This window comes from Canis lupus, chromosome 19, assembly GCF_048164855.1.
Source record: "Canis lupus baileyi chromosome 19, mCanLup2.hap1, whole genome shotgun sequence".
In the NCBI taxonomy this organism is placed as follows: Eukaryota; Metazoa; Chordata; class Mammalia; order Carnivora; family Canidae; genus Canis; species Canis lupus.
In genome coordinates, this window is record NC_132856.1 from 38,842,979 (window position 1) to 38,870,952 (window position 27,974).

Genomic DNA, 27,974 nt, shown 5'->3' on the forward strand with positions numbered 1-27,974 from the left:
CAGGTCAACTAACAACAAACTCCCTTGTCTTTTGTTTATCTAGAAGTATCTTGGTCTCCATTTTTGAAGGGTACTTTTGCTGTGTGTAGAATTCTCCATTGACAATTTTTTCTCTCATGCCTTCCATTAAATTGGGGGAGTTTTTGGTCTTCACATATTCTTTCTTCTCCTTTCTCTCTCTCCTCCCTCTGAGATTCCCATTAGGCCTACATTGATGTGCTTTATGGTGTGTCACAGTTTCATAGACTGCTCCTGGTCTTTCTTCTTTCTGTTCCTCAGACTGATCATTTCAGTTGGCCTATCTTCCAGTTCACAGGTTCTTCTGCCTGTTCAAATACTCTAATGAAGGGCACCTGGTGACTCAGTCGGTTGAGCATCTGCCTTCACCTTGGGTCATGGTCTCGGGGTCCAGGGATCGTGCCCTGTATGGGGCTTTCTGCTCAATAGGGAGTTTGCTTCTCCTTCTCACTCTCCCTCTGTGTTCTCTCTCTTCTCTCAAATAAATATTTTTTTAAGATTCTTTAAATTTATTTATTAATGAGAGACAGAGAGAGAGAGAGAGGCAGAGACACAGGCAGAGGGAGAAGCAGAGAAGCAGGCTTCATGCAGGGAGCCCAACATGGAACTCGATCCCGGGTCTCCAAGATCACACCCCAGGCTGAAGGCTGCGCTAAACCGCTGAGCCACCCAGGCTGCCCTCAAATAAATCTTTTTTTTTTTTAAATCCTGTAATGAATTTTTCATGTGTACTTTTCAAAAAGTACTTTGTTGTACTTTTCAGCTCCAGTGTTTCTTTTTTTTAAGATTTTATTTATCCAAGAAAGAAAGCACAAGGGGGGAGCAGAGAGAAAGGAAGAAGCAGATTCCTCACTGAGCAGGAAGCCCAATTCAGGGCTCAGTTCCATGACTCCAGGATCATGACCTGAGCCAAAGGCAGGAGCTTAACCTACTGAGCCACCCATGCGCCCTTCAGCTCCCGCATTTCTATTTAGGCTTTCCATTTCCTGTCTCCTTCTTGATGATCTCTGTGTGGTGAGTCAGCATTCTGATTTCCTTTATTTCTTTGTCCATGGTTTGCTTTAATTCTCTGAGCATATTTAAGACAGTTGATTTAAAGTGTGTGTCTCATAGGTCCAATGTCAGTTTTCTCTGGGACAGTTTCTGTTCATTTATTTTATCCTGTGAATGGGCCATACTTTCTTGTTTCTTTGGATGGTCTCATAATTTCTTATGAAAACTGGATATTTTGAATATCATAATATTATACCTCTGGAAATTGGATCATCCCCTTTCTTCAGGCTTCATTGTTACTGCTTATTGTGGGTCATAGTTGCTTTTTTAGTGATTTTTCTTTTTTCTTTTTTTAAATAAGATTTTATTTCATTTATTTAAGAGAGAGAGCACAAGCTAGGGAGGGGCAAAGGGAGAGGAAGAAGCAGGCTCCCCGCTGAGCAGGGAGCCTAACATGGACTTGATCCCAGGACCCTGGGATCATGACCTGAGCTGAAAGCAAGATACTTAACTGACTGAGCCACCCAGGCTCCCTGTGATGTTTCTAAACTAGTTTTTTAAACTCTGTTTGCTGTTGTGTGTGGTCACTGAAGTCTCTGTTCTGTTAGCCTAGTGGTCAGCTAGTGACTTAATAAGGATTTTCTTAAATACTTGGATCAGTGACAACAACAAAATCCCAGTCTTTGCAGCTAGAGGCTGTGTCTGTGTTGGAGCATACTTTCATCACTCAGCCTGGAAGTTTACAACTCTGCCTTTGCCTTCACTTCCTGCTTGCACAGGGCTTTACTGTCCACCAGAGGTAAGAGTTTAGGGCTTTCAGGTCTTTTCTGAGAATGTACCCTGCCTGTGGCGTGTGCATGACTCTCTGGATTCCCTGGAATGTTTTGAAACTTTTCAAAACTCTTATTCCCAGGGCACCTGGGTGGCTCAGTGGGTTAAACATCTGCCTTTGGCTTGGGTCATACTCCCGGGATCCTGGGATCAAGCCCTGCTTCGGGCTCCATGTTGGGAAAAAAGAAAACCAAAAACTCATTCCCCAAAGCATCTCACAGCCCAGGGTTTTTTTGCCAGGCTTTTTCACATTTGTACCATTTGCTTTATCTGGCAGCATCTGGTTCATTTGCCTTCAGGTACTTTCAGCAAAAGTACCATAGCCACTTCTCTGATGTGAGAGGATTCCGAGTTAGGTGAAATAAAGGCAGACCCTTTGCATTAGTACCTCAGGAAGCCACCCATGTTGGTCAAAACAGGCAACCAGGGCAGCCCCGGTAGCTCAGTGGGCAGCCCCAGTGGCTCAGTGGTTTAGCACCTGCCTTTGCCCCAGGGTGTGATCCTGGGGACCCGGGATCGAGTCCCACATCGGGTTCCCTGCATGGAGCCTGCTTCTCCTTCTGCCCCTCTCTCTCTCTGTGTCTCTTGTGAATAAATAAATAAAATCTTAAAAAAAAAAAACCACAGGCAACCACTATTCTTTGAGAACAAGGATACTCAGCTCCCTCCAGCACCAGAAGTGCTCCCTCACACTAGGAGTGCAGGCTGCCATCTTCATGACTGCTGAGCCAGACAAGCGTGGGCAAATGGGGCAAGAGTAAGCTGAAATGCTCTCCTGCAGGCTACCTCTCTTTTTTTCTTGATTAAAGATTCACGTAGTTTTAAACGTTTGGCTATTTTCCAGAGTTCCAATAATGTTTTGACAGATTTTGCTGGCTTTTCCCCATGTTTCTATGAGGGAATGCCCTTGAATCTCTCTGCTTCACCATTTTCACCAACATCATTTGGAGTAATTTCTTTTTATAGACACCTATTGGAATTGCACTCTGTAATTTATAAACTACATATCCAGGATCTCTTTTATTTTTCACCATGACCCTGTGTGAAAGATGCTGTCGTTGTCAGAAAAGTAAAGTTCATGTCCAGTACATTGGCCAAAACTAACACTAGGTCATCTTTGGCTTTTGCTTCTGTACTGGTGTGTAGATTGTTGGCAGGAACACTGTGGAGTGTGAAGAGTGAAAATATTATCCAGCAGGACACTAGCCATACAGTGAGATGTTACTTCATCTTGAGATAAACCCCAAAAGGAAATGCATCTAGTGGTCACAAAACGGGATTTCAGCCCAGCTCATGCATTTTAGTACCCACCCCCTAAGAAAGAAAAAGTGTTTTTGTTATATTTTATATTGATTTTCAAATGCAAGGAGGCAGATTTTATTTTTTAATTAACTTGTTTCTTTTTCTTTTTTAAGATTTTTATTTACTTATTCATGAGAGACACACAGACAGAGACACAGGCAGAGGGAGAAGCAGGCTCCCTGTGGGGAGCCTGATGCAGGACTTGATCCCAGGACCACGGGATCATGCCCTGAGCTGAAGGCAGACATTCAACCCCTGAGCCATGCAGGAGTCCCTAATTAACTTGTTTCTATAGAAAAATTTAAAGTGTTTAGGGAACCCTGGGTGGCGCAGCGGTTTAGCACCTGCCTTTGGCCCAGGGCGCGATCCTGGAGACCCGGGATCGAATCCCACGTCGGGCTCCCGGTGCATGGAGCCTGCTTCTCCCTCTGCCTATGTCTCTGCCTCTCTCTCTCTCTCTCTCTCTCTCTCTCTCTATCATAAATAAAAAAATAAAAAAAAGAAAAAGAACGTGTTTAAGTGTTAAGATTTATTATTTTATTAACTATATACAGTGTTGAATGTAAATCTCATCTTTGTCTCCCTGAAAGAAAAGTTTTAAAGATATTTAGCTTTAAATATCTTTATACAATATTTTCATCTTTTGTAATATAGACCTAATGGCATATTTCACTTAGTCCTGTTTTGCTGTCATACATATGCTTTTTGTTCGTTGCCTTTAGTAACTTAAATGGTAATCAAACAGCCACAGAGAAGTTGCTTTTGGGAATGAATGTGGCCACACTTGATAGAGAGTGCCTCCAGTCCCAGCAACAGGTTCCTGAAACATGCCAGTTCCTAATTTATTTGCTTGTTCTGTTTTCTTCATAATAGTTTTTTTTTTTTTAAGATTTTATTTATTTATTCACGAGAGACACAGAGAGAGGCAGAGACATAGGCAGAGGGAGAAGTAGACTTGGTGCAGGGAGCCGATGTAGGACTCAATCCCAGGACCCCAGAATCATGACCTGAGCCAAAGGCAGACATTCAACCCCTGAGCCACCCAGGTGCCTCCATAATAGATTTTTTTTATGCTGCATTAATTGAAAAGCTATACTTAGTAAGGGAAGAATAAAAGGCTTTTAATTTTTTTTAAGATTTATTTATTTTTTTGATCCTGGATGGTTCAGCTATGCATCTGCCTTTGGCTCAGGTCATGATCCCAGGGTCTTGGAATTGAGCCCTGTCGGGCTCCCTGCTCAGTAGGGAGTTTGCTTCTTGCTCTCCCTCTGCTGTCCCCTGCTTATGTTCTCTCTCAAATAAATAAATGAAATCTTTAAAAAAAATAAAGATTTATTTATTTGAGAGAGTACATTGTTGAGGGGGCAAAGGGAGATGGAAAGAGAATCTTCAACAGACTCCTCACTGAGTGAGGAGCCCATGACCTCAAGACCATGAACTAAGTGGAAATCAGGAGTCAGATGCCCAACCAACTGAGCCACCCATACACTCCAGAATAAGGGCTTTTTTTTTTTTTTTTTTTTTTTAGTTTAAGATTGTATTTGTATATTATAGAGAGAGTATGAGCAAGGGGAGAGGCAAGAGGGAGAAAGAGAATTTCAAGGAGACTCCCCACTGAGCATGGAGCCAATCCAGGGTGGAGGAGGGCCATCCCAGGACCCTGAGATCATGACCTGAACTGAAATCAAGAGTTGGCATTCAACTGAGTGAGCCACCCCGGCAGCCCTCCAGAATAAAAGGCTTTTAAAGATCAGAAAGGAAAAATAAAAAAGATCAGGTTTTGCAAAGACATTATTAAGTACATATAAAATCCAAAAGGTACTTGGATAAACTATTAGAATTAATAAATGGAAATACCAAGCTTATCTATTTATCATCAAGGAGCAATTAGAAAGTTAAATTTTAAAAACATGCCATTTACATTAAATACCTAGGAATAAATTTTTTAAAAAGATGTATAAGATTCCTATACAAACACACCAAAAATCCCTGTGAGTCCAGGTGCCTGGATGGCTTAGTTGGTTAAGCGTCTGACTCTTGATCTCAGCTCGGGTCCCGATCTCAAGATCATGCGTTCAAGCCCTGAGCTGGGCTCCACACTAGATGTGGTTGGTACCTACTTAGAAAAAAAAAAACAAAAACAAAACAAAAACCCTGTGAGAAAATGATTGAAAGGAATTAAAGAAGACCTAAATAAATGAAAGTGATTCATTGTGTTTATAGCTAGAAGACTTAGTATTCTAAAGAAGTCACTTCTCCCAATATTTGATATATCAATTCATTATAGTCCGATTCATTATAGTCCGATTATATATAGGCTTTTATAAATTTTGTATGCTTTATTAAGTGAAGCTTCCTGAGCTTTTATCTTTTCCATGTCTTGTGAGGGCCTGGAAGAAACCCCAGGTCAGGACACAGAGAGGCCATATCCATTCCAGGGCTTTCAGTCTGTTTTCCTCTTTAGTCGTGAGCACAGTTTTTACCTTTTCCACATCTCTATTTTTCTTTCTGTGGACTATGGAAAATGGTAACTATGCCTTCTCTGGATTGAACAGCCTTTAGATTGTGTAAGTCAAGTGGTTGTGTGTAAATCTGAGGCAGTGATGGTAATTACAGCTATTTTAAGCTTATAAAATGTTTCTGACCTATTTTTACATGTTTTAGAGGTGTTTTGCATGTAAATGTTTAATAAGTCATTGGTTGTGAACAAAAGGTGTCCATATCACTCTTAATTAACCATGTTGTGCATGCATAGATGCATAGTTAGAAGTAAAACAAAGTTTGCACTGAGGAAATCAAGGTGATAATTCAGAAGGAATTCACATAATAAAGGAAGTAAGAAGGGTGCGTGGGTGGCACAGCAGTTGAACCTCTGCCTTTGGCTCAGGGCGTGGTCCCGGAGCCCCGGATCCAGTCCCACATCAGCCTTCCTGCATAGAGCCTGCTTCTCCCTCTGCCTGTGTCTCTGCCTCTCTCTCTCTCTCTCTCTCTCTCTGTCTCTCATGAATAAATAAATAAAATCTTAAAAAAAAAAAAAAAAAAAGAATAAGTCCCGGGATCATGTCACCTCGGGCTCCCTGCATGGAACCTGTTTCTCCCTTTGCCTATGTCTCCGCCTCTCTGTGTCTCTCATGAATAAATAAATAAAATCTTTAAAAAAAAAAAAAAAGTCTCAACATCATAGAGATGTTCATTCTCCCTAAGTTAATCTTTAATGTGATCCTACTAGAGGTACCAGTGGGAATTTTCTTGTGAGGAAGTTGGGACTTAAACTGATTTTTAAAATAATGTCAAAGAGAAACAAAAATCAGGAAAATTCTGGAAAGCATAGTGGGGGATGAGGGCCAGTCCTTACCAGATATTAAAACATTGTAACATTAAAATAATTAAAATTGGGGATCCCTGGGTGGCTCAGCAGTTTGAGCGCCTGCCTTTGGCCCAGGGTGCGATCTTGGAGCCCCAGGATCGAGTCCCACGTTGGGCTCCCGGCATGGAGCCTGCCTCTCCTTCTGCCTGTGTCTCTGCCTTTCTTTCTTTCTATGTCTATCATAAATAAATAAAATCTTTTATTTTTTTAATTTTTATTTATGATAGTCACACAGAGAGAGAGAGAGGCAGAGACACAGGCAGAGGGAGAAGCAGGCTCCATGTACCGGGAGCCCGATGTGGGATTCGATCCTGGGTCTCCAGGATTGCGCCCTGGGCCAAAGGCAGGCGCTAAACCGCTGCGCCACCCAGGGATCCCAATAAATAAAATCTTAAAAATAAATAAATAAATAAATAAATAAATAAATAAATAAATAAATAAATAAATAAATAAATAAATAAATAAATAAATAAAATAAAATAAAATAAAATAAAATAATTAAAATTATTTGGAGTGCCTGGCTGGCTCAGTTGGTAGAGCATGGGATTCTTGATCTCAGGGTCGTGAATTCAAGCCCCACATCAGGCATGGAGCCTACTACTTGAAATATATTAACTTAAGAAAAATCAAAATTATCTATATGATATATCACTAAACAGATTATTTGAATAAAATAAAGTTTAGCAGTAGACCCAAGTATAAGTTAATTTATGATAAAGGTGGCATCCCAGATAAATGGGAAAAGATGGATTTTTCTCTAAGTGGTATTTGGAAATAGCATAGACATTTGAAAAAATTGTATTCAACCCTCACACCAGCATGAGAATAAATTCCCAGATGAATTACAGGTTTAAATGAACATAAAATGAAACAGCAAAGAAATGATGGGAAAGAAGTTTTGATAATCTTTGACATAAAACCTAGAACCCATACATAAAAACAAATTCGACTCTGTAAAAGTTGAAAACATCTGCATAGCCAGAACTAACAGAAACAAAGATAAGTGACAACTTTGGGAAACTATTTGCAATATATATCATAGATCACATTTCCTTCATTTATGAAGAGCTTCTGTAAAGCATTAGAAAAGATCAATATTGAACAGAAAAATAGACAAAGGGTAAACAAGTTACTAGTGGTTCTTAAATGAAAATATGCCTTACCTCAGCCCTTAGATACAAGTTGAAAGTACCCAGATGCTTTTTCTTAATTACCTATCAAATTGTCAAAGATTCCGATGTTACTAAAATGACAGGAACATAGGGAAGTGGCATTTACGTAGTTTGTGATGGGTTCATGAATGAGCACAACCTCTATGGAAGAGAATTTGAATGTGCTTATAATAAAAATTAAAGTGTACATACTTTGACCCAGCTTTTATAAGTAAATTTATACCTCAGATAGACTCAACACATATGCAAATTGATAGATGTCTTAAATTATTTATATCAGCATTGTTTTGTTTCAGTGGGAGAGCAAAAATTTGGAAACAACCTAAATATCCATCAAGGGGGAACTAGTTTTAATAAATACAGTATGTTAATACCAGCAGTAATCCTCAAGATATATTATTTTACAACAAAATTTAGGTGTAAAACAGTGTAAACAACATGCTACCTTTTCTTTTTTTAAGATTTTACTTATTCATGAGAGACACACACAGAGAGAGAGAGAGAGAGAGAGGCAGAGACACAGGCAGAGGGAGAAGCAGGCTCCAAGCAGTGAACCCTATGTCGGACTCGATCCTGGGTCTCCAGGACCACGCCCTGGGCTGAAGGCGGCGCTAAACCGCTGGGCTACCCGGGCTGCCCACTACCATTTTTTATTATAAAATATAAAACAGGGCAGCCCGGGTGGCTCAGCGGTTTAGCGCCGCCTTCAGCCCAGGGTGTGGTCCTGGAGACCCAGGATCGAGTCCCACGTCGGGTTCCCTGCATGGAGCCTGCTTCTCTCTCTGCCTGTGTCTCTGCCTCTCTCTCTCTATCTCTCTCTCTCTCTCTCTCATGAATAAATAAATCTTTAAAAAAAAATACAAAACATGTAGCATTTTAACCATTTGTAATTGTACAATTCAATGATGTTAATTAAGTCCCTTAACAATATTGTGCAACCATGACCACTATTCACTTCTAGAATTTTTCATCTTCTGGAAAGAAACTCTGTACCCAACAAGTAGTAACTACCCATTTCTCTCAGCACCTGGTAATATCTGTTCTGCTCTCTGTCTTTATGAATTTTGCCTATTCTAGGTAATTCACGTAAGTGAAATCATGTCAGTTGTCCTTTTGTGTCTTGCTTATTTCATTTTAGCATACTGTTCTCAAGGTTCATCCAGAGTGTAGCACGTATCAGAATTTTTTTCCCTTTCAAGACTAAATAATTTTCATTGTATGTATATACATCATTTTGTTTATTGATTCATCTGTTGATGGCCATTTGGTTTCTACCTTTTGACTATTGTGAATAATGTTGCTGGGAACATTATCATATGAGTGTCTAATTGAGTTCCTGTTTTCAGTTCTTTTAGATATTTACCTAGAGATAGAATTGCTGGATTATATAGCAATCTGTTTAACTTTTTGAGAAACTGCCAGGATGTTTTCCACAGCAGTTAAAGCATTTACATTCCTACCAGCAATGGATAAAGTTTCCAATTTCTCCATATCCTTGCCCATACGTGTTATTTTCTGGTTTGTTTTTTTAACGTAATAGCCATCTTAATGGGTGTGAAATGGTATCTCATTGTGGTTTCAAATTGCACTTCCCTAACAATGATGTTGAGCACTTTTTCAGTGTGCTTATTGTCTGTATGTCTTTCAGGAAATGTCTATTCAGATCCTTTGCCTGTTTTTTAATTGGGTTGTTTTTCTGGTTATTGTTGAGCTGTAGGAGTTCTTTGTATGTTCTGGATAACAGACTTTTACCAGAGATATGATTTACACATATTTCTTGGCAACTTTGTCAAAAATCAATTGCTTATAAAAACCCAATTGTGCGGATTCATACCTAGACATAATTCTATTCTGTTGATTTACACTTCTATCCTTAGGTCTGTGTATACCTTTTAAATCTTCTGACTTTTGAGTCATATGAATGTATTCATTTAAAAATAATAAAAATTTAGGGGCACCTGGGTGGCTCAGTGGTTGAGCATCTGCCTTTGGATCAAGTCCTGCATCAAGCTCCTGCAGGGAGCCTCCTTCTCTCTCTGCCTATGTTTCTGCCTCTCTCTCTGTGTCTCTCATGAATGAGTAAATAATAAATAAAATAAAATATTAAAATAATTGTTAGCTATAGCCACAGTTTACTCCTTTAATTTCCCTCCAATTTGCCTTCCAGGAAAGTGTGCTGTGTTGTCATTCAAGGACTTCCTCTCCTGCAGACCAACTGAAATACCAGAAAATGACATTCTACTTTGTGAGAGCCGCTACAACGAGAGTGACAAACAAATGAAGAAATTCAAGGGACTGAAGAGGTTTTCACTCTCTGCCAAAGTGGTAGATGATGAGATTTATTACTTCAGGTAAAGTTTTAAAAACTAAAGAGGAAAGAGCACGTCAGCTTTTAATAGGAAAACTTATATCAAAATAGTATAGATCATAGTGGTTTTTTGTTTTTCTTGTTAAGTCTAAAACCAGAGCAGTATATGTTTCAAATAGAAAATATAATAATTCAGCTAGAAATTAAAATCCTCATAATCTGCTGATATGTGGTAACTGCCCTTGTTGTAGACTCTGGTAATTATAAAATGGAGGCAGAAATCCTTGGTTCTCATTTTTAGCCTATTAAAATGTTGCCTAGTTCCATAGTATGAAAATTCTTTTTGCTATATTATATAGGCAGCTAGATCCAAACTTTGGATCTAGTACGTTTGTGGATATTCAGCACAATCCTTTAAAAACTAGCATCCATAGTATGTGTGACTTTATAAATAGACATTGAAGGTCTTTCCTTTGCTGACTTAAGGAGTGTATGTTGCAGATTGCAGGAAGTCTTTCCTTTATTTTCTTTTTTTTTTCTTTAAGATTTTTATTTATTCATGAGATACACAGAGCAAGAGAGGCAGAGACATAGGCAGAGGGAGAAGCAGGCCCCATGCAGGGAGCCTGACAAGGGACTTGATCCTGGGACTCCAGGATCACGCCCTGAGCCAAAGGCAGACGCTTAACTGCTGAGCCACCCAGGTGCCCCAGTCTTTTCCTTTTTTTAAGATTTTATTTACCTATTCGAGAGAGAGAGAAAGAGAGAATGGGGGGGGGGGGGCGGTAAGAGCAGAGAGAAAGCAACAAGCAGACTCTTCGCTAAGCACAGAGCCCAATGCAGGGCTCGATCCCATGAAATCATGATCTGAGCCGAATCCAAGAGTCAGGACACTTAACCAGTGAACCTCCCAGGTGCCCCAGGAAGTCTTTTCTAAATATTGAGGCAGAGGGCAGCCCTCATGGCCCAGCGGTTTAGCGCCGCCTGCAGCCCGGGGCCTGATCCTAGAGACGCGGGATCGAGTCCCACATCGGGCTCCCTATGTGGAGCCTGCTTCTCCCTCTGCCTGTGTCTCTGCCTCTCTCTCTCTCTCTCTCTGTCTCTATGAATGAATAAATAAAATCTTTAAAAAATATATATATAGAGAGAGAGAGAGAAAGAGAGAGAGAGAGGCAGAGCATTGCTTTCTGATCAATCCTGGAGTGGTGTTTGGTGATTTTTTTTTTTTTTTTCACTTCTTTCAGAAAACCAATTGTTCCTCAGAAAGAGCCCTCACCTTTGTTGGAGAAGAAGATCCAGTTGCTAGAAGCAAAATTTGCTGAGTTAGAAGGTGGAGAAGATGATATTGAAGAGATGGGAGAAGAGGATAGTGAGGTCATTGAGCCTCCTTCTCTACCTCAACTTCAGACCCCCCTGGCCAGTGAGCTGGATCTCATGCCCTACACACCCCCACAGGTGACAGTGACAAGTTCCTGTTACTTGTTTTATTCTCAATTTTGGTTCATAGCACACTCAAGCCAAGGGAAGGAGACATCCAGCTCACACACGTAAGCTTCAGCCTGGAATTCTGCAGGAAGGAACAGATTTTTTTCTTTGTTTGTTTGTTTGTTTGTTTCTTTGTTTCTTTCTTTCTTTCTTGATGCCACTGAGAATTTTAAATTTCGTTTTTTTAAATGTGCACAGATAGCTATTTTTAATGGCATGTTTAGTTAGAAAGCTCTCCCTGCCCTATATTAAAGGAAAAGCAGTGAAGAGTGGCATCACCTTGTTATTCTAGCTTTTACTGCCCATATCTTTCCAGTCGCTCCTTTAGACCTTCATCTGGGTGTAGGTGATCCCTGTTGGCATTTTTTTTCTCATTCAGAATTTTCTCAAGACAGAATTGTGAGGTCACCATTATGGATTATAGTCATGGAATCCAGTGAAACTTTCATTTATTTATTATATGGTAAGCGGCAAGGATGAGCTGTTCTGACCAAGGAAATGGCCAGCTGTAAATTAAACGTGTCTGCAAAACAGTAACTATTGAATCACGTGTTCCTGGCTTCCAGAAACCTTGAGCAGTTAACCAGATACGATGCTCTGATGCACTATAAGAGCTCTCTGTCTTACAGTCTACCCCGAAGTCTGCCAAAGGCAGTGCAAAGAAGGAAGGCTCCAAACGGAAAATCAACATGAGTGGCTACATCCTGTTCAGCAGTGAGATGAGAGCTGTGATTAAGGCCCAGCATCCAGACTACTCTTTCGGGGAGCTCAGCCGACTGGTGGGGACAGAATGGAGAAACCTTGAGACAGCCAAGAAAGCAGAATATGAAGGTAAATAGAGACTAGGTGCAGCTATCTCAGCTTTCTAAGCAAGGGGGTCTTTTCAGGTATGCACGTGCGTAAACAGGTTTTACTTTCCTGTTCTGACCACTTGCACATAAACTTTGTGTTGGGGACTGTCTCGAATGGCTCCCATCCAGCAATTTAAACGCCAGCCTTGTCGTGACTGAGCAAGCACTGCCCCTGACTTGGCCTTTGATCCTGGTGGGTTTTTGTTTTTTCCCAAAAAATTCCTCAACTATTTTGCTGTTAAAAATTGCATGGTTTTCTTCCTTCATTGAGTTCTGTAAGCAAGCACACATGTGTTGAGGTGGGGAATGATTGTACAAGGATGTTAAATTAGAATTATGGTTAAAATTCATCTGAAAGGAAGCTTTCAAAAGCAGGATCTATTAGGGCTCTTGATAAGCCACATGTTTGAGCTCCAGGCTGAGGCTTGGCTGAAAGCGCTTGGTTTCCTAGGCCAGTCCTGGCCTATGCTATGTTTGCATTCATAGCTACTTTCAAGGCACTGAAGGTCTCTGATAAAGCTCAACCACCTTCATTTTCCTTTTACTCTATAATTAAATCATTTTGGTCCATGAGCTATCATTTAAGGATTTGGTGGTTCTCAGCCTTTAGGGACAAGTACTTGAAAGAGATTTGGGCGAGGGGTTATTTAGTTGTTTTTTTTAATGTCAGGCATGCCTTTAATAAAGAAATGAGTAATGAACATTAAATGAGTAATGAACATTAGCTTAGGCAGGACTCTTGCCTTTGGAGCTATATTTTTCCATTTGGAATTATGTATAATGGTTCATTTTGCCAGTTTAGAGCTCTCTCTCAGTGGTTCACCACTATGGTCAATCATTACTCTTCTTGGCTGGGTCTAAACCCATTATTTTCTAGTAAACATAAAGAAATAAATTGTTAAGGCTGCCTCCTTCATTAAAGTTTGTAGTGTTTCCAAAGAAATTAAAAAAAAAAAAAAGATTTTGCTCCTTTCATTTATAGCAATGGATTGATAATTATAAAATTATCTGACAGGTTTCCCCAAAGATTTTCTGCAGAATCCTAATCCTACAAGATGTTCAACCAGAAAAACCTTTGTGGCAAAACCAATTTGAAAACTACTCCAAAAAAAAAAAAAAAAAAAGAAAGAAAGAAAAGAAAACTACTCCAAACTCTTTCGCTCTTGAAAACTTACAGTGCATATTCCCATATTAAAGTCTTTAAGACCTACAGGAAACACCTGTTTTTTTTTTTCACCTGGCGTTTTCTGAACCTTGACCATGTATTCATATAATACCTTTTAATATTGTAAAGAACAAATAATTTGCAGAATAGTCTTTAAGAAACCCTAATCAGTTCCATAAGAACCTCAAACTTGGCGGGGGGAAAACCTTGAACTTTGGAGAACTTTGATATTTCTGACCTTAGTGAAAGTTAAGACCAAATATATCACTTCATTGGAAGAGAATTGGAAATGAAGCTCACATGGGTGTAAAGCCCAGTCTAGGGTAAATGAAGCCCATACTGTGTGGCTGGTTATTTAAAGCGTGAACAAGAGAGACAAATGTGTCTGGATGTAGTGTAAAAGTAAAAACACTGGAACAGGGCTGAAGAGAAGAGAAATGAGGACATTTAGGAAAGTCTCCCAAATTCAAAAGGGAGTCTGAAATTTAGGGAAAACTGAGTGAGAATGAGTTGTGTATGACTCAGCAGTGTCTGCCTGATACATAAAATCTGAACTTTTGTTGTTTTGACAAACCCAATTTGGGTTTGAATTCAAAACCCAAAGTTTGGAGTTTGGCTGGCTTCATTTAACAATTCTCTTTTCCAGTACAGCCTGTTGGGCTCTTCCCAGAAGGAGCTAACAGGTAGCCAGTCCAATATTTGATGCCCAGGCCTGAATTTTTCTTTTTTCAACTTCATTTTTTTTGCTCTCCCATTTTACTGTCATTTGTGTAATGAAAATGCTAGAATTTAACGTGGGGGTCTAGGTCATTCTTTTTTTTTTTTTTTTTTTTTTAACTGCTAGCACAAGGAAATGGGTTGTTCAAATGGCCTTTGTCCCTCACACTCATTGTACAGAGGATCCGTAAACTGGGACAGTGTTAGTGATGACTAGCCTATGCAGGCAACTCTGTCGCAGCCTAGAAGCTTTGACTTGCTTGACTTGCACATTCTTCTACACTAACGGAGGACTGGAGCTGTTGCTTCTTGATTCTCTTTAAAGCCATGTGATCTCGAACTATTTTCCACTCCTTAGATCAGCCAGCAGTAGTCTTTTGAATTCCATGTCGGAGGGTTAATGTGTGGCAGTGGAATGTGCTGTCATGAGTCAGGGCCACGTTTCTGGTTCTCTCTGTATCCTTGGACAAGTCACTACCTGTCTCCTAGCCTCAGTTTGCCCATGTGAGGAGTGAGGAGGCTTTCCTATTTATGAATGGTGAAGCAAAATAAGCCCTGTATTCTGGGAGTTTGGGGGATACACATTTCTAGAGTTTTCTAGGAAGAGTCCAGCCTGCTAGCTCCCCAAAAGCCTGAGAATGTGATCTCTGGGGACTACTGGCTATGGAGGTGCGGGACAGAGCAGCTCAAAGGAGTGAGAGGTGTAGCAGGGTGTGTTCCACAGCCCAGAACTGGCACAAGCAAATGCTCCTTTTGCATTTTGGATGAAATAAGAGTGAATTCTTGGAACTTTTGCTGATTTAGGATGATTTATGGTTCGTATGGAACTGCTCAGCGTCAGGAAACCTGGTTCTGTCAGTACCTTGTCCATTGCTTCATATGTGTATACATATTCCCTGCTTTGGATGACTGTAGCCTGGAGTATCATATATTTTTTCCCCTTGGGGTTTATTAAACATGACCTCTTGGCTTCATTAGGATGTAGAAAGTCGTGTTTATTCTCCCTAAAACCTTGTGGAGGAGACAGTAAGCTACTTTTCCCTTACAGAGTTAATTTTCTTCAGCTGCTAAACCCCATGACACTAATGACAAGAGTCCTCAAATCATAGTAAAATTGGGTGCAAGGAATCAGGAAAGTAGTGTAAGTAACGATTGTGCCAAAAATTATAATGGGCCATGGAATTGCTTCATGTTGAAATTATAAATAATTTGTAATGCTATTAATACTAGAATAATGGTAGCGCTTCTCATCTTCAGGGTGCCTTGTGAGATTAACCACGTTGGTTACGCTGGTGACGTGTTTAAATAAAACCTGTGCTTTCTGAATGTGTGTTGCAGTCTTAACATTCTTGAAATCTTTGCAGACCAGTTCTCAAGATGGGATAGGAAAGCTGGACTCTAGGTTACCAAGTGAAATCGGCCCGACTCCTCCTGTGTTGAGACTAGTCATCTACTGTTCCTTCCGTTGAGACAGAACTGTTGCCTGTGTTTTTACTAGTCCTGTTGAATGCAATGGATGGTATTTTGAATTCCTGGGTTAAAAACAGAATTGAAAATCTGAAATGCCTTTACAGAGCGGGCAGCTAAAGTTGCTGAGCAGCAGGAGAGAGAGCGAGCAGCACAGCAACAGCAGCCGAGTGCTTCTCCCCGAGCAGGCACCCCTGTGGGGGCTCTCATGGGGGTGGTGCCACCACCAACACCAATGGGGATGCTCAATCAGCAGTTGACACCTGTTGCAGGTAAAAACAGGAGCTAAGACCATTTTTTTCCACTTTTAAGAAATTCCTTCATTTTTTTTTTTCTCCAATGAGGAGTAGGCCACAGTCTCTAGGCTTTTCTCATGGCAGAGTCAAAGTTTAAAGTCGTCCATGTCGTCCTTATATCGCCTCTCCCATATGGGCAATGCCTCCCCTCTGCCCCAGAAATGGGCCCTGGGCCCAACCCTGGGAATTGGTAGGGAGCAGCTCTAGCCTGGCTGTGGGCATGGTCTGGCGATATTCTCCACCCCAGACTGCTCTTGCTGTAGAGCGCTATAGCAGAAAATATAAACAGACCCTGAATTCTGTTCTGGAGGGACTCCCAAGAGAAAACACAAAACTAGCATTCAGGTGATGCCGATTCTCCCGTCTCATTCCAGTATTCAGTTTGCCTTGTTCTGCTGCAGCCATCCTTAAGAGACTGACCATTTAAAAGGATTTTTGACAATGAATTGTAAATCCTTTCTTGGTCACTAATGTGCATGACTGCTAAGTGGAATACAAAGTCCTTATTCAATTCATTGTGCCCACTCTGTAATGCTTTTCTATTTAATTACATTAAACTGCATTTTCTGTTAGTATCCCAGTCACATATTTTAAAAAAAAAAAGAAAGAAAGAAAGAAAGAAAGAAAAGAAAATGATGAATGTGGTTTGCTTGTGTGTGTTGTCTCTGGTTCTGGTGGCCATAGCAAATTTGGCTATTCTTGAATTGAATATCCTTGTCTGACCTGTCTCCAGTGAGAATCCTGCAGACCACTTCTCGGGTCCCTCCTTCATGATCTCCCCAAGCTTGGTGAGGTCCATACAAACCACCTGAGTGTTTTCTTAAGCAAGTGGTCTGACCACTTTTTGCAGGGAGTCCAAGACAGTGTTGTTCAAGGCAGGCTCATTGGGATGCTGTTTTTGTTTTTGCTTTTTTTGTATTTGCTTTTTAAGGAAGAGTAGCATAGGATAACTTTTCCATTGTCGCTCCTACCTTTTGTGATGGCAAGTTCTCAAATGCACTGTCGCTGAACTCAGCAGTTGCACTCGCCAGAGCACATCTGAATCATGGCTTTTCAGTACTTTCAGTGTAACTGACGTTGATCTAACAAATCTCATAATCGCCTGCTCTATTCCATGGCCCATTTTGGTTAACGGGGTTCCAGAGGGTTTTAGAAATCAGGCCTTGAACGTGGGGACTTTGAAAGTTAGAATTCCCTCGTTGACATCCTGTTTTGTTCTGATATGTGATATGGTAGCACTGTGCCCTTGACTAAAAAAGCCTGGGGACACATTAACAAAATGAATTCAAACAGCTAAAAGCATTAAAACACAGCAGCTGCAGCATTTTAGCTTCCTGTTGGGGAATAACATCATAGCACTCTGATGGGTGAGGGGGGTGGGATCCCTTCTAAAAGGACCCTGCTCCATTATTAAGCATGTGCTGCCCAGATTTTGGGCCACGGGAGTGAAGGGCAAGCAAGTATTCTCTATAGGTACCAGTCTTTGGTCCACAGCGGGAACTTTGCAGCTGAGGGTAAATTTTCATGGGTTTACCGATTACTTAGGGCCTAAGTCTTAGCCTTGTTGCTGTCTGAGACCAGCTTTGCTTACAAGCATTAAAGCTCATTTGAACACATGTGACTGGGATAATAAGTGCCAAAGTACAGTTTAATGAAGACAAGTGTCATGTCTTTCAGTTCTTAATAATTTCTTCAACCACAGCCTGTGATGGCTGCGTTCAGATGGGCTTTTGTAATTGAAAGCAAAGCCTCCTAACATTCTTCAGCTCCCACCTACTTATCCCTAAAAGCTGTATCTGGTGGTGTGGTTAAAAGGCAGTTTGATAGCTTCGGATCTCCTATGTTTAAGATGATGGTGTCTGCTCAGATGTAGTTTTTACTCTCTGAACTCTCATTTTTTAAAAATGAAACTCATCATCCTGTTTCATGTATAGAGGTATTGTTGTTTAAAATTAGTTTTATTGGTTTGCGTAATTGTAAGTTTTTCAGTCAGCTTAGGTATGACTAATGAAGCAGGCTGAATCAATCTCAGAATTTTCCGTAATTTTATAGCTTCAAAAGACTAAATAATCTTTTAAAAACAAATACCTTTCAAATAATCCTTGAGGGAAAGTCAAAGAGTAAAATCCTTAGAATCTGGAGTTTTCCACTGTTTCCCAAGGTCCCTCTACAAAGAGTATTTTATACAAATGAGCTTTGGCACGAGTCCCTCAAGCCTCCCTTTGTGCAAGAAGCTGTGACCAAAGGTGATTGCATTTTAGGGGGGAGCCTTATGTTCTGTTTATTGCGATCATTTCAAATCCCAGAAGTTGTTTTTCTTGCTTAAAAAAAAATGTCGTGTGGCTTTAAAGATCTTTTGATAGGTGAGTTTTTGACATTTTGAAATTATTTTCTTCCTTTCACTCCTTTTGCCAAAAATACTTGTTTCTTGAAACTCTTCCCTAGCCAGCAGAATATATTTTGTGTTGTGAAGATGCACTGTGAAAATAAAGGAATAAAAGCCTCTGTTCACAGAAATTCTGTACTTCATTTAAAATGTTCCCTGTTAACCGAAGGTTTATGTGAGGGCATTTGTGAACTTGGAGACAGAAATGACAATTGCATTTTCTCATGCCAGCAGAGCCTGATTCTCCAGCCATTCCTTCTGAGGTCTGTGTGCCCAAGTATCAAGTGACCTGGGCTTAGTTTGGTTTGGGAGGGTGTAGGTTTTATCTTTATTTTACACGTTTTGAAATCTAAAGATGAAACATCATCCATTATGATGGCTCTTCTCTATTCCCCTGCTCAAGCCCAGTCATGATCCATTTTTACCAGTAGTGGTGGGGCGAGAAGGGAGGAGGAAGCCTTGAGAAACTCTTGCCAGCCTGCCCCCTGCCCTGCCCCCAGCTGGAGAACCATGCTTTGTGATCAGGGCTGTGCGCCTCATTTCCCTCCATTCCAGTTTCCCCTCATGTGTACCCATGATAGGCATACGAGTGTGGGCAGAGTGGAGTGATGGGGTTTCTCCTGTTCAATTAGAACTGCAGTCGCAGAACTGGTCACTCTGTTTGAACAGCTTGCAATAATCATGACCTTGGGAAGGCTGTTACTGGAACTCCTCTTTATTATTATTTAACTAAAAACATGCAGCATATTTATCCCAGGGAAAATAACTACAAATAATATACTAAGTACTAATTCATCCACAGATGTTGGATTTCATATTTTGTAACTTTATTTTGTTCATTATTGCAACAAAATAATTGCACTAATTGCCAGTTATATCATGCAGTACTAAGGGCGCTTTATTCATTGGTAGTGCATGTGGGGGGATTTGTCTATTACTTAGCTCATGTTGCATGTTAATGATGCATGTCTGAAATTTGTTGTGTCCTTCAAGGCATGATGGGTGGCTATCCGCCAGGCCTTCCACCTTTGCAGGGCCCAGTTGATGGCCTTGTTAGCATGGGCAGCATGCAGCCACTTCACCCTGGGGGGCCTCCACCCCACCATCTTCCGCCAGGTGTGCCCGGCCTCCCGGGCATCCCACCACCGGGTAAGAACTTCCTCCTCATTCACTCATTAATCTCATCTTCATATCCTCTTTTTTCTTCCCTCAGCCAGTTGTTCCAGGAGGTACCTGCTGCCCACTGTGGCCAGGCCTTTCCTCACTGAGAATTCCAGGGCTGTCAGGAACAGGGCCTGTCCCTCGGGTACTTAACTGCCTAGCCACAGCGCAGGACACATAACCAAAGACCAGCCTCAGCAGGCCACAGGGCAGAAGGCACACTCTCACACCACTCAGACAATTTGACATGGACTAGGAAGCCAAATAAAGCCCAGAGGTCATGCCCTCTATCAGTGAAAGAAGTTTACCAAGTTGCTAGTTCTGAGTCACATATAAAAAGCATTTTTAGTCCTGAGTATACTTCTTCCTCTGGTTCAATTCTTATTGAAGAATTAATTGTCTTCTGTATAGAATCTCTGCTTCATCTCCTGCTTCTCAGACAGCCCTTCTAAAGGGATTATGGAGTCACTGATGATGACAAAGAAATCCTTCAGTCAGTCATTCTAGGAACAAATAGGAGGAAGGGAACAAATTTGCAATGAACACATTTTCTGTTGAGTCCCCCTAGAAGCATGACATAACATTTTAAAGAGCAGCATAGGCCCACCCTACTGACTTAAGAACACTGATTTATCTGTCAACAGAAGTTCAGAATTTATTTCCTGTGGAAACTCGTAAATGGAGTTCAGGAAGAGCTACAGATTTACTTTTTAATTAGTAAGTTGAAATACTATTGTGAAAAAAAATCACAGGGTACCATGTTAATTGACATCATATGCAAAAGATCTGGGCTTTAGCTATAATCTAGTTGGAGGGAATGTGACCAGAAGATAACTTACAGTAACATTTGGTCCATTATCCAGAATACCAGCTAATGGCCTGGCCCAGATGACAAAATGTAGAAATGTTAGGTTTGCTTATTATACCAGTATTGGGTTATATGAAGTTCTAGACAGTGCTTCAGAGGTATACTCAGCAATGTGCAGGGTGAATGAACCAGGTGGCTTGGCATAGTGCTTCCAGCTACACTCCTGTGAGTGTTGCTTAGAGAATGGCTATAACTCCATGTAAAAATGTTTGATCCAGATGTACCTGGAGGAAGAAATGTTTCTGGGAGTGGGTGCTTCATTATAGAAACAGTGGCCTGTGTATGAGTTGCTCTTGCAGCAAAAGTCAGTCATAAAATGGGTATGCCCGTGTGGCAAGTAGAATTGGCCTTAATTCCATGCCCTCTCACCTTGACATAGGGTATCTGACTGATTCAGACCAGGTTGGAGTGGACTTCTAGGTGCATGTGGTGCTCACTGAGAGCCACATTTAAGGCCAGTACTCTCTAAGTAGCAGATACCTTTTGGTGGGTTTTGGGCTCAGCTATGTCCCTTTCATCTTCTCCAGGTTCTAAATTGCATTTGAAGGAGACACATAGTTGATTTTAGTTGAGACAGGGAAAAACCCCTCTTAGTGTGCACACATGCACATGTTTGCTTAGGCTTTGAGGAGAAGACTCAGAGAACTCTGGTGACTCAGCCTGCATTCTCACTGACTGCCCCCTTGCATGGTATTTGTAAACAGGAAGAGGGGAAGCAGGCGTGCACGTGCACACATACATACATACATACATACATACCTGCTCAGGCTTTGAGGAGAGGAGGACTTGGGGATCTCCTCTGGTGACTCAGCCCACATTGTCACTGGCTAGCCTCTTGGATGACATTTGTAGACAGGAAACAAAATTGCTGAGTTGTTTGTGCCCTGCAGATTTGAGAAAGGCAGCTCAGGGAGGCCCCCTGTGTTGTGGGATCTGAGATGGGTGAGTGTCCTGGAGAGGGAGGGTGCACAGGGGTTAATAATATTGTTGCTGGAACAGCGGCTTACCCACTGCAACCTCTTAAACCAGTCACAAATAATCATGAGGATCCTGCTATGGTGATCCAAGTAAACTTCTGGGTACTTAGAATATAAAAATCCCTGCTTTGTAAACAGAAAGCTTCTACTTTCTCTCTAACAAATATCTAATAATTCCCAGAAGTAGCCTTGAGCAATTCTGCATCTTAGAATAGTGAACGGGGTTCTGCCTGGGCCAAAATAGCAACATTTTGAATCCAGAGAAACTAGTATATGAAATGAGTTCCTTTTGATCCTTCTTTGCAGCCAGCAGAACTTGTTTAAAGTTTAAACAGCAGCTCACCAGGGTTTTGGCTGAAGTTTGTTAGTTTTTAATGAACCAGGACCCTTGCTTACTTATTTCAGCATTTGTTCAGTGAGTGGACGGTCCTGAGATTGAAATAGCCCCAGACACAAAATTTAGGACTTCTCACCATTATCACCTAGTACCTGTGGGATAGAAATTGTGAAAAATCAGCAAGGGAAGTTTACAAAATTATTAGCAGACACAGATTACAAATACAGTAGGACCATGCAGTCTCTTTCCCTTTGTCATTTTTGCATTTGAAGTGATAGCAGTGAAGCTGATTTGCTTCCACATGACCCTTTTCACCAGATGGAAGTGTCCTATCTGCCAGCATTAGTGACTCCAGTTAGAAGCAGAGGTGCTGGGTACCTGTGAGAGGGCAGCAGGGATGCGCCTGTAGCCTCCAAGAACTCATTGAACTGTGCCCTTGCACAGCCTCTTCCTTTGTGTCCCTGCTGTCCTCGCACACTGCCTGCTGCAGAGCCGACCACAGTACCATTATTGCCAGAATGAAACCTGGGCTTCAGCTGCAGGAAAATGTATTGTCAGAAGAAAAATACCTTGGAAATAATAGTTGTGTTCCAACTACAGCTGACCTAGGGGAATGCTAGAATTTACACCAGGTTCAAAGCATTTCTGAGCCATGAATAACTAATGCCTATCTGACAGGTTATGCTACCATTATACTTAAAATACCTAAAAAACAACAGAATGTGAATTTACCCATTGGCTGCATCCTGTTTTGGGTGCGTAGGGTTTCTATCCACAAAACTCAAGGGCAGAGATCCATAGGTTTGCATTATAAGTGGCATTTCTTAGCAGTAGTTTTTCAGTAGTCCTCTCAACCCAGAGCCTCTAACTGTACCGTTGCATTCTGAATTATAGGTGTGATGAACCAAGGAGTGGCCCCTATGGTAGGGACTCCAGCACCAGGTGGAAGTCCATATGGACAGCAGGTGAGCCTCTCAGTTGGATTTTCTAGGATACAACAGAATTTAAGTTATCCTCTTTCTCAGAGCATGTGCCAAGAGTATTTTTTTCCCCCTCACCATGTGCTCTGTACTCTTTCAGGTAGGAGTTTTGGGGCCTCCAGGGCAGCAGGCACCACCTCCGTATCCTGGCCCACATCCAGCCGGCCCCCCTGTCATTCAGCAGCCAACAACGCCCATGTTTGTAGCTCCCCCGCCGAAGACACAACGGCTTCTCCACTCAGAAGCCTACCTGAAATACATTGAAGGACTCAGTGCTGAGTCGAACAGCATTAGCAAGTGGGACCAAACCCTGGCAGGTAAGGATAGTCCTTCTCAACAAACCTTTGTGAAATCTCACTGCTGTTGGCATATTAGCATATTACATTGTGGGATGCATAGCCGCTTTTATTATAGAAGGAAAATAAATTCTGTATTTAATAGAAGGATTTGGAGCTTTCTTGTATATTGACATCACACACTGAAAATGGTGCGGTTTTTGCTGAATTTCTAAGCTTGGTTTTGTGATAAACATCACTGCTATCTTTTTAAGTATATTCTGTATTTTTTCACATTTTTTTAGGCATTTGGGCATTAGTATAGATTCATTTGGGTAAATCAAAAATTCCTTCAGTTCACGGACACCTGGGTGGCTCAGTTAAATGTCTGCCTTAGGCCCAGCTCATGATCTTGGGGTCCTGGAATCAAGCCAGGTTGGGATCCCTGCTTAGCAGGCTCCCTCTCCCTCTGCCGCTCCACCCCACTTGTGCACGTGCATATGCGTTCTATCTCTCTCTCTCAAATCTTTTTTAAAAAGTCCTCCAGTTCAACTTTTAGATTTTTTTTTTTTTTTTTTGAGAGAGACAGAGATAGTGACAAGTGGAGAGGAGGGGAAGAAGCAGGCTCCCCACTGAGCAGGGAGCCGGACATGGGGCCCGATCCAACGACCCCAGGATCATGACCTGAGTTGAAGACAGACCATTAACCACTGAGCCACCCAGGTGCTTGATAATTTAACTTTTAAAAAAGAAAAAAAATTAAAAAATAAAATAAAAAAAATACTGGAAAACTTATTTCACTTAACCTATTGAGTTAGTTATTTAGCTCCCTGGACTTAATGTATTTTTAGTACATACTAAAATAACTTGCCTAGGCGCTGGGTGGCTCAGTCAATTAAGTGTCTGACTCTTGATTGCAGCTAAGGTCATGATCTCAGAGTCCTGAGATCGAACCCTGCATCAGGCTTCACACTGAGCATGGAACCCACTTAAGATTCTCCCTCTCCTCTTCGCTCCCCATAAAATAAAAATAAAATAACTTGCTGGTTTTTAGAAAGGTACAAGTTCCTATTCAACATTCTTCATTTCTTCTTTTTTTTTTTTTAAGTTAGTTAGTTAATGCCTGAGTGCAGAGCTGGAAGCGGGGCTTGATCTCACAACCCTGAGATCATGACCTGAGCTAAATAAAATCAAGAGTTGGTTATTTAACTAACTGAGCCATCCAGGTGCTTCTCATTCTTCATTTCTAAACCAAATTTGATAGTTTGATTTCTTTCAGAATAGTAGGTAGTTTTCCCTTTCCTCACATTTACCTTTTTAGGAATTTTTGTTAACACTGAAGAAATTATTACACTTTTTTAAAGATTTATTTATTTATTTTAGAGAGATAATGTGCAACAGGGAGGGGCAGAGGGAGAATGAGAGAAAGTCTGAAGCAGGCTCCACACTGAGTGAGAAATGGAGCTCCATCCCACAATCCTGAGATCACAACCTGAGTTGAAACCAAGAGTCAGACACCTAACCAGCTGTGCCACCCAGGCATCCCTGAAGAAAAATTATTCATTATCAGGACTGCCTACAGAGCACAGTATTGGTGATCAGATCTTTTAAGTGTTTGTGCAGCTCTTGTATTCCCGTTCATAGAATTATGTTCTACTGTGCAGCTCTTTTGTGAAGTCATTATTATCAATTAGAAAATTTTGAAAATACAAAGCATAAAACAAGACATTCTTAGCTAGGTAGCCTCATACCTAAGTGCATTTTTTTTTTTTAAAAAAACCAAGATGCCGGGCAGCCCTGGTGGCTCAGCGATTTAGCACCCAGGGTGTGATCCTAGAGACCCAGGATCAAGTCCCACATTGGGCTCCCTGCGTGGAGCCTGCTTCTCCCTCTGCCTGTGTCTCTGCCCCCCCCCCCCCTCTCTGTCTCTCATGAATAAATAAATAAAATCTTAAAAAAAAAAAAAAACCAAGGTGCCTAATATAATGATAGAAGACATTTGCTTGGAAATACTCTGCAGAGTTAAAATTCATAATATTTAATAAATAATAAGTGTTACATGCTTTAATAAATAGACCTTAGGACTGAGGGGAAAACTATTACCTTAAAATTCCTACTTCTCTTTCTTTGCGTGCATTTGAATTTTCAGCTCGAAGACGCGATGTCCATTTGTCAAAAGAACAGGAGAGCCGCCTCCCCTCTCACTGGCTGAAAAGTAAAGGGGCCCATACCACCATGGCAGATGCTCTCTGGCGCCTTCGGGATTTGATGCTCCGTGACACCCTCAACATTCGCCAAGCATACAATCTAGAAAACCTTTAATCACATCAATTACGTTTCTTTTATAGAAGCATAAAGAGTTTTGTGGAACAGTAGCCATTTTAGTTACTGGGGGTGGGTGGGGAGGAACAAAGGATGATAATTTTTATTGCATTTTACTGTACATCACAAGGCCATTTTTATATAAGGACACTTTTAATAAGCTATTTCAATTTGTTTTTGTTATATTAAGTTGACTTTATCAAATACACAGAGATTTTTTTGCATATGTTTCCTTCGTTTAAAACCAGTTTCATAATTGGTTGTATATGTAGACTTGGAGTTTTATCTTTTTACTTGTTGCCATGGAACTGAAACCATCAAAGGTTTTGTCTTGGCTTGGGGTTTTTGGTTTTGGTTTTTGGTTTTGTTTTTTATAAAAGAACAAACAAAATGAAAAAAAAAATATACACACGCACGAGAGTTTACAGATTAGTTTAAGTTGACGATGAAATGTGAAGTTGGTCCTAGTTTACATCTTACAGAAGGGAGTGCACTGGTGTCTGCTTCATGTGCCTGAGAATCTGAAGCCACTTCGGCAAAAGCTGTTTCTTACAGGTGAAGTGAAAGGTGGTTATTTTAGGTTATAGATGTTTGACAGACATGGCATATTTGCTCTAGTAACTCAGAGACTTGCTCCAGAAATCTGAAGTCAGTGCTGTGCATCCTTCTGCAGCTGGTGCATCTCGCGGACACCTGGAGGGGAGAGCACTGTTTCTTGTGCTGTTGTTAGTTATCTGTGGTGTCAGCTATTTTTGCAGAACATGTGCACAACCCTGAATTATATTTAGTCTTGGCAGGTAAGTTTAAGGGTACTTTTGATCTATTTATATTGAAATCACAATTTATGCCTATACTTGTTAGATGATTTAAAATTTTAAATCTCTTACATTGAGAAATACTGAAGTTCACCTTGAAGAAAGCATTGAGGTGTGCATGGAAGTGATTTATTTTTTAAACCTAACACCTAACCTGGCATAGGGAAGGGAGTGCATAACCAGATATAAGCTGTGTCAGAAGCATATTGTAAAAGGGTAGATTGTCTCCATATGCAAACGTGTTTTCGTATCTTTATTTCCTCACCAGATGTGGCATTTTTTTTCTTCTAAGTTTCAGTGTTGTAATTCTCAACCAGAAATTTAAGGCTTTCTAAAATGAATTTTGAATTTAACTTGTGCTTTTGAATTTCAGGAGAAAGGAATTATAATTTAAGAAAATACTCACTTTAAAAGACCAGTATGGATCCCAGATACTTGGGGTTGACCCTGTCTCTCTTATTTGATCCCATAAGCATCTGGAGGCAGTGTATGATACATAGACAGGTAGAAAAGCATCACACCTGGATTCCACTCGAGGTTTTTGAAACCTGTTTTTTTCTAACAAGATGGTTGCCATTTTGGTGGAGCTTCCTTTGCTGTTTGTAAATTGAATGACTCTCACAGGATACTTTTTTCCTTTAATCTGGTATGAATCAATACCTGGATATTTGATTGCCATTCTTAATCATGGGGACAAAAGCTTGTAGAATTGAAGAAAGTCTCTTGTATCTAAATACTTTAAATACAGGAGGCCCTTGTAACTTAATTGCCTATAGTCAACCACTGGATCTCAGTTTGCATCAAGTATTTTAAATAATTCTGAATTTTAAAAAATGTATTACAGTAGTATGTCAGTACCTTATTGTTAAACTGAATCAGATAAAGAAATCTTCAGTTCCTAGTTATTTGGGCCATTGAATCATCATGGACTGTATAATACAATCAGATTGTTTTTATTTCTAGACATTCTTGAATTACACCAAAGAATCTGAAATCTAATTTTGGTTAAGTTATTTATTTATTTCATGCACCCATTTTATTTCCCTTTTTAAGGTCTGGATGAGACTTCTTTGGGAAGCCTTTAAAAACTCTTCACTGTGGGCTAGGTGGGGCATTAGAAGCCAGGGCACTCCTCCTCTGGGCTCCTTCCCATTGTCTAGAGGTGCTGTAGAAACCATAGATCCAGCCAAGGGCTTCCCTCAGGCAGTGCAGAGCCGGCCCAGAGGGCCAGTAGGCAGGCCCTAATTAAGTTTAAAAAAAAAAAACTATGTATTTATTTTAGAATCATGTCTTTCTGTATATTAACTTGGGGAATATCAGTTAATATTTAGGATATAAGATTTGAGGTCAGCCATCTTCCAAAAAAGATAAGCCAAAAAAAATATTTTTTTTTAAAGTCCTGACTTAAGAAAGTACAAGTGAACTATATACATCTCTCTTTTTTTTTTTTTCCATGTATTTTAGGAACTAGTGATATGGCTTAGAAAGTATAATGGCCTAAATGTTTTCAAAATAGAAGTTCATGTGGCAAAGAATTTTGTTTATTTGGGGAAAACCTCTAGGTTTAAAATAGTATGTCAGCCAACTGATTTAAAAGGCCTTGAACTGCTTGTTTTTGAACCCACCCTTGTCCTCCTATGAGGAAGAACTGAAAGGGGATGCTTCTTTGTGTGAAATCTCAAACTGGTGTTGTTGACTTCTGAGCTTGAACATTTTCAGACCTAAAACTTGGTTTATTCTAATTTCTGTATCAAAGGAGGTTTAAGTGGTAACTAGTCTTATAACATGTATGTATCATATGTTTGTTCATTTAAAGCTTTTTAATCCAAATAAAAATGGAGTTTGCAAAGTGATTTGGATTAACCAGGTATGGTTGTTCTG

The 27,974-nt window shown here is 40.5% G+C and overlaps 1 protein-coding gene and 1 long non-coding RNA gene across 35 annotated transcripts in view; one reads left to right on the top strand and one right to left on the bottom strand.

The window, feature by feature from the left end:
- Window positions 1-27,946, top strand: part of PBRM1 (polybromo 1) — a 121,110-nt gene extending 93,164 nt beyond the window's left edge. For 19 of the 34 annotated variants that reach the window (XM_072785945.1, XM_072785950.1, XM_072785936.1 and 16 more), the window contains 8 exons: window positions 9,851-10,034; window positions 11,236-11,446; window positions 12,106-12,307; window positions 15,784-15,948; window positions 19,352-19,507; window positions 22,596-22,666; window positions 22,782-22,998; window positions 25,106-27,946. In XM_072785945.1, coding sequence (XP_072642046.1) covers window positions 9,851-10,034; window positions 11,236-11,446; window positions 12,106-12,307; window positions 15,784-15,948; window positions 19,352-19,507; window positions 22,596-22,666; window positions 22,782-22,998; window positions 25,106-25,278 — 1,379 coding nt within the window. In that variant the 3' untranslated portion in view covers window positions 25,279-27,946. Of the gene's footprint in view, window positions 1-9,850; window positions 10,035-11,235; window positions 11,447-12,105; window positions 12,316-15,783; window positions 15,949-19,351; window positions 19,508-22,595; window positions 22,667-22,781; window positions 22,999-25,105 lie in introns of those variants that run through there. The other 15 variants (XM_072785958.1, XM_072785959.1, XM_072785961.1 and 12 more) reach the window with 3 other exon arrangements.
- On the bottom strand, window positions 2,635-12,301 carry LOC140610203 (uncharacterized). The gene is made up of 3 exons (XR_012011962.1): window positions 11,756-12,301; window positions 5,125-5,260; window positions 2,635-3,004 (listed from the first exon to the last, which is right to left on the bottom strand). It is a non-coding gene; the product is annotated as an uncharacterized lncRNA (long non-coding RNA).
- Window positions 27,947-27,974: the final 28 nt, after the last annotated feature.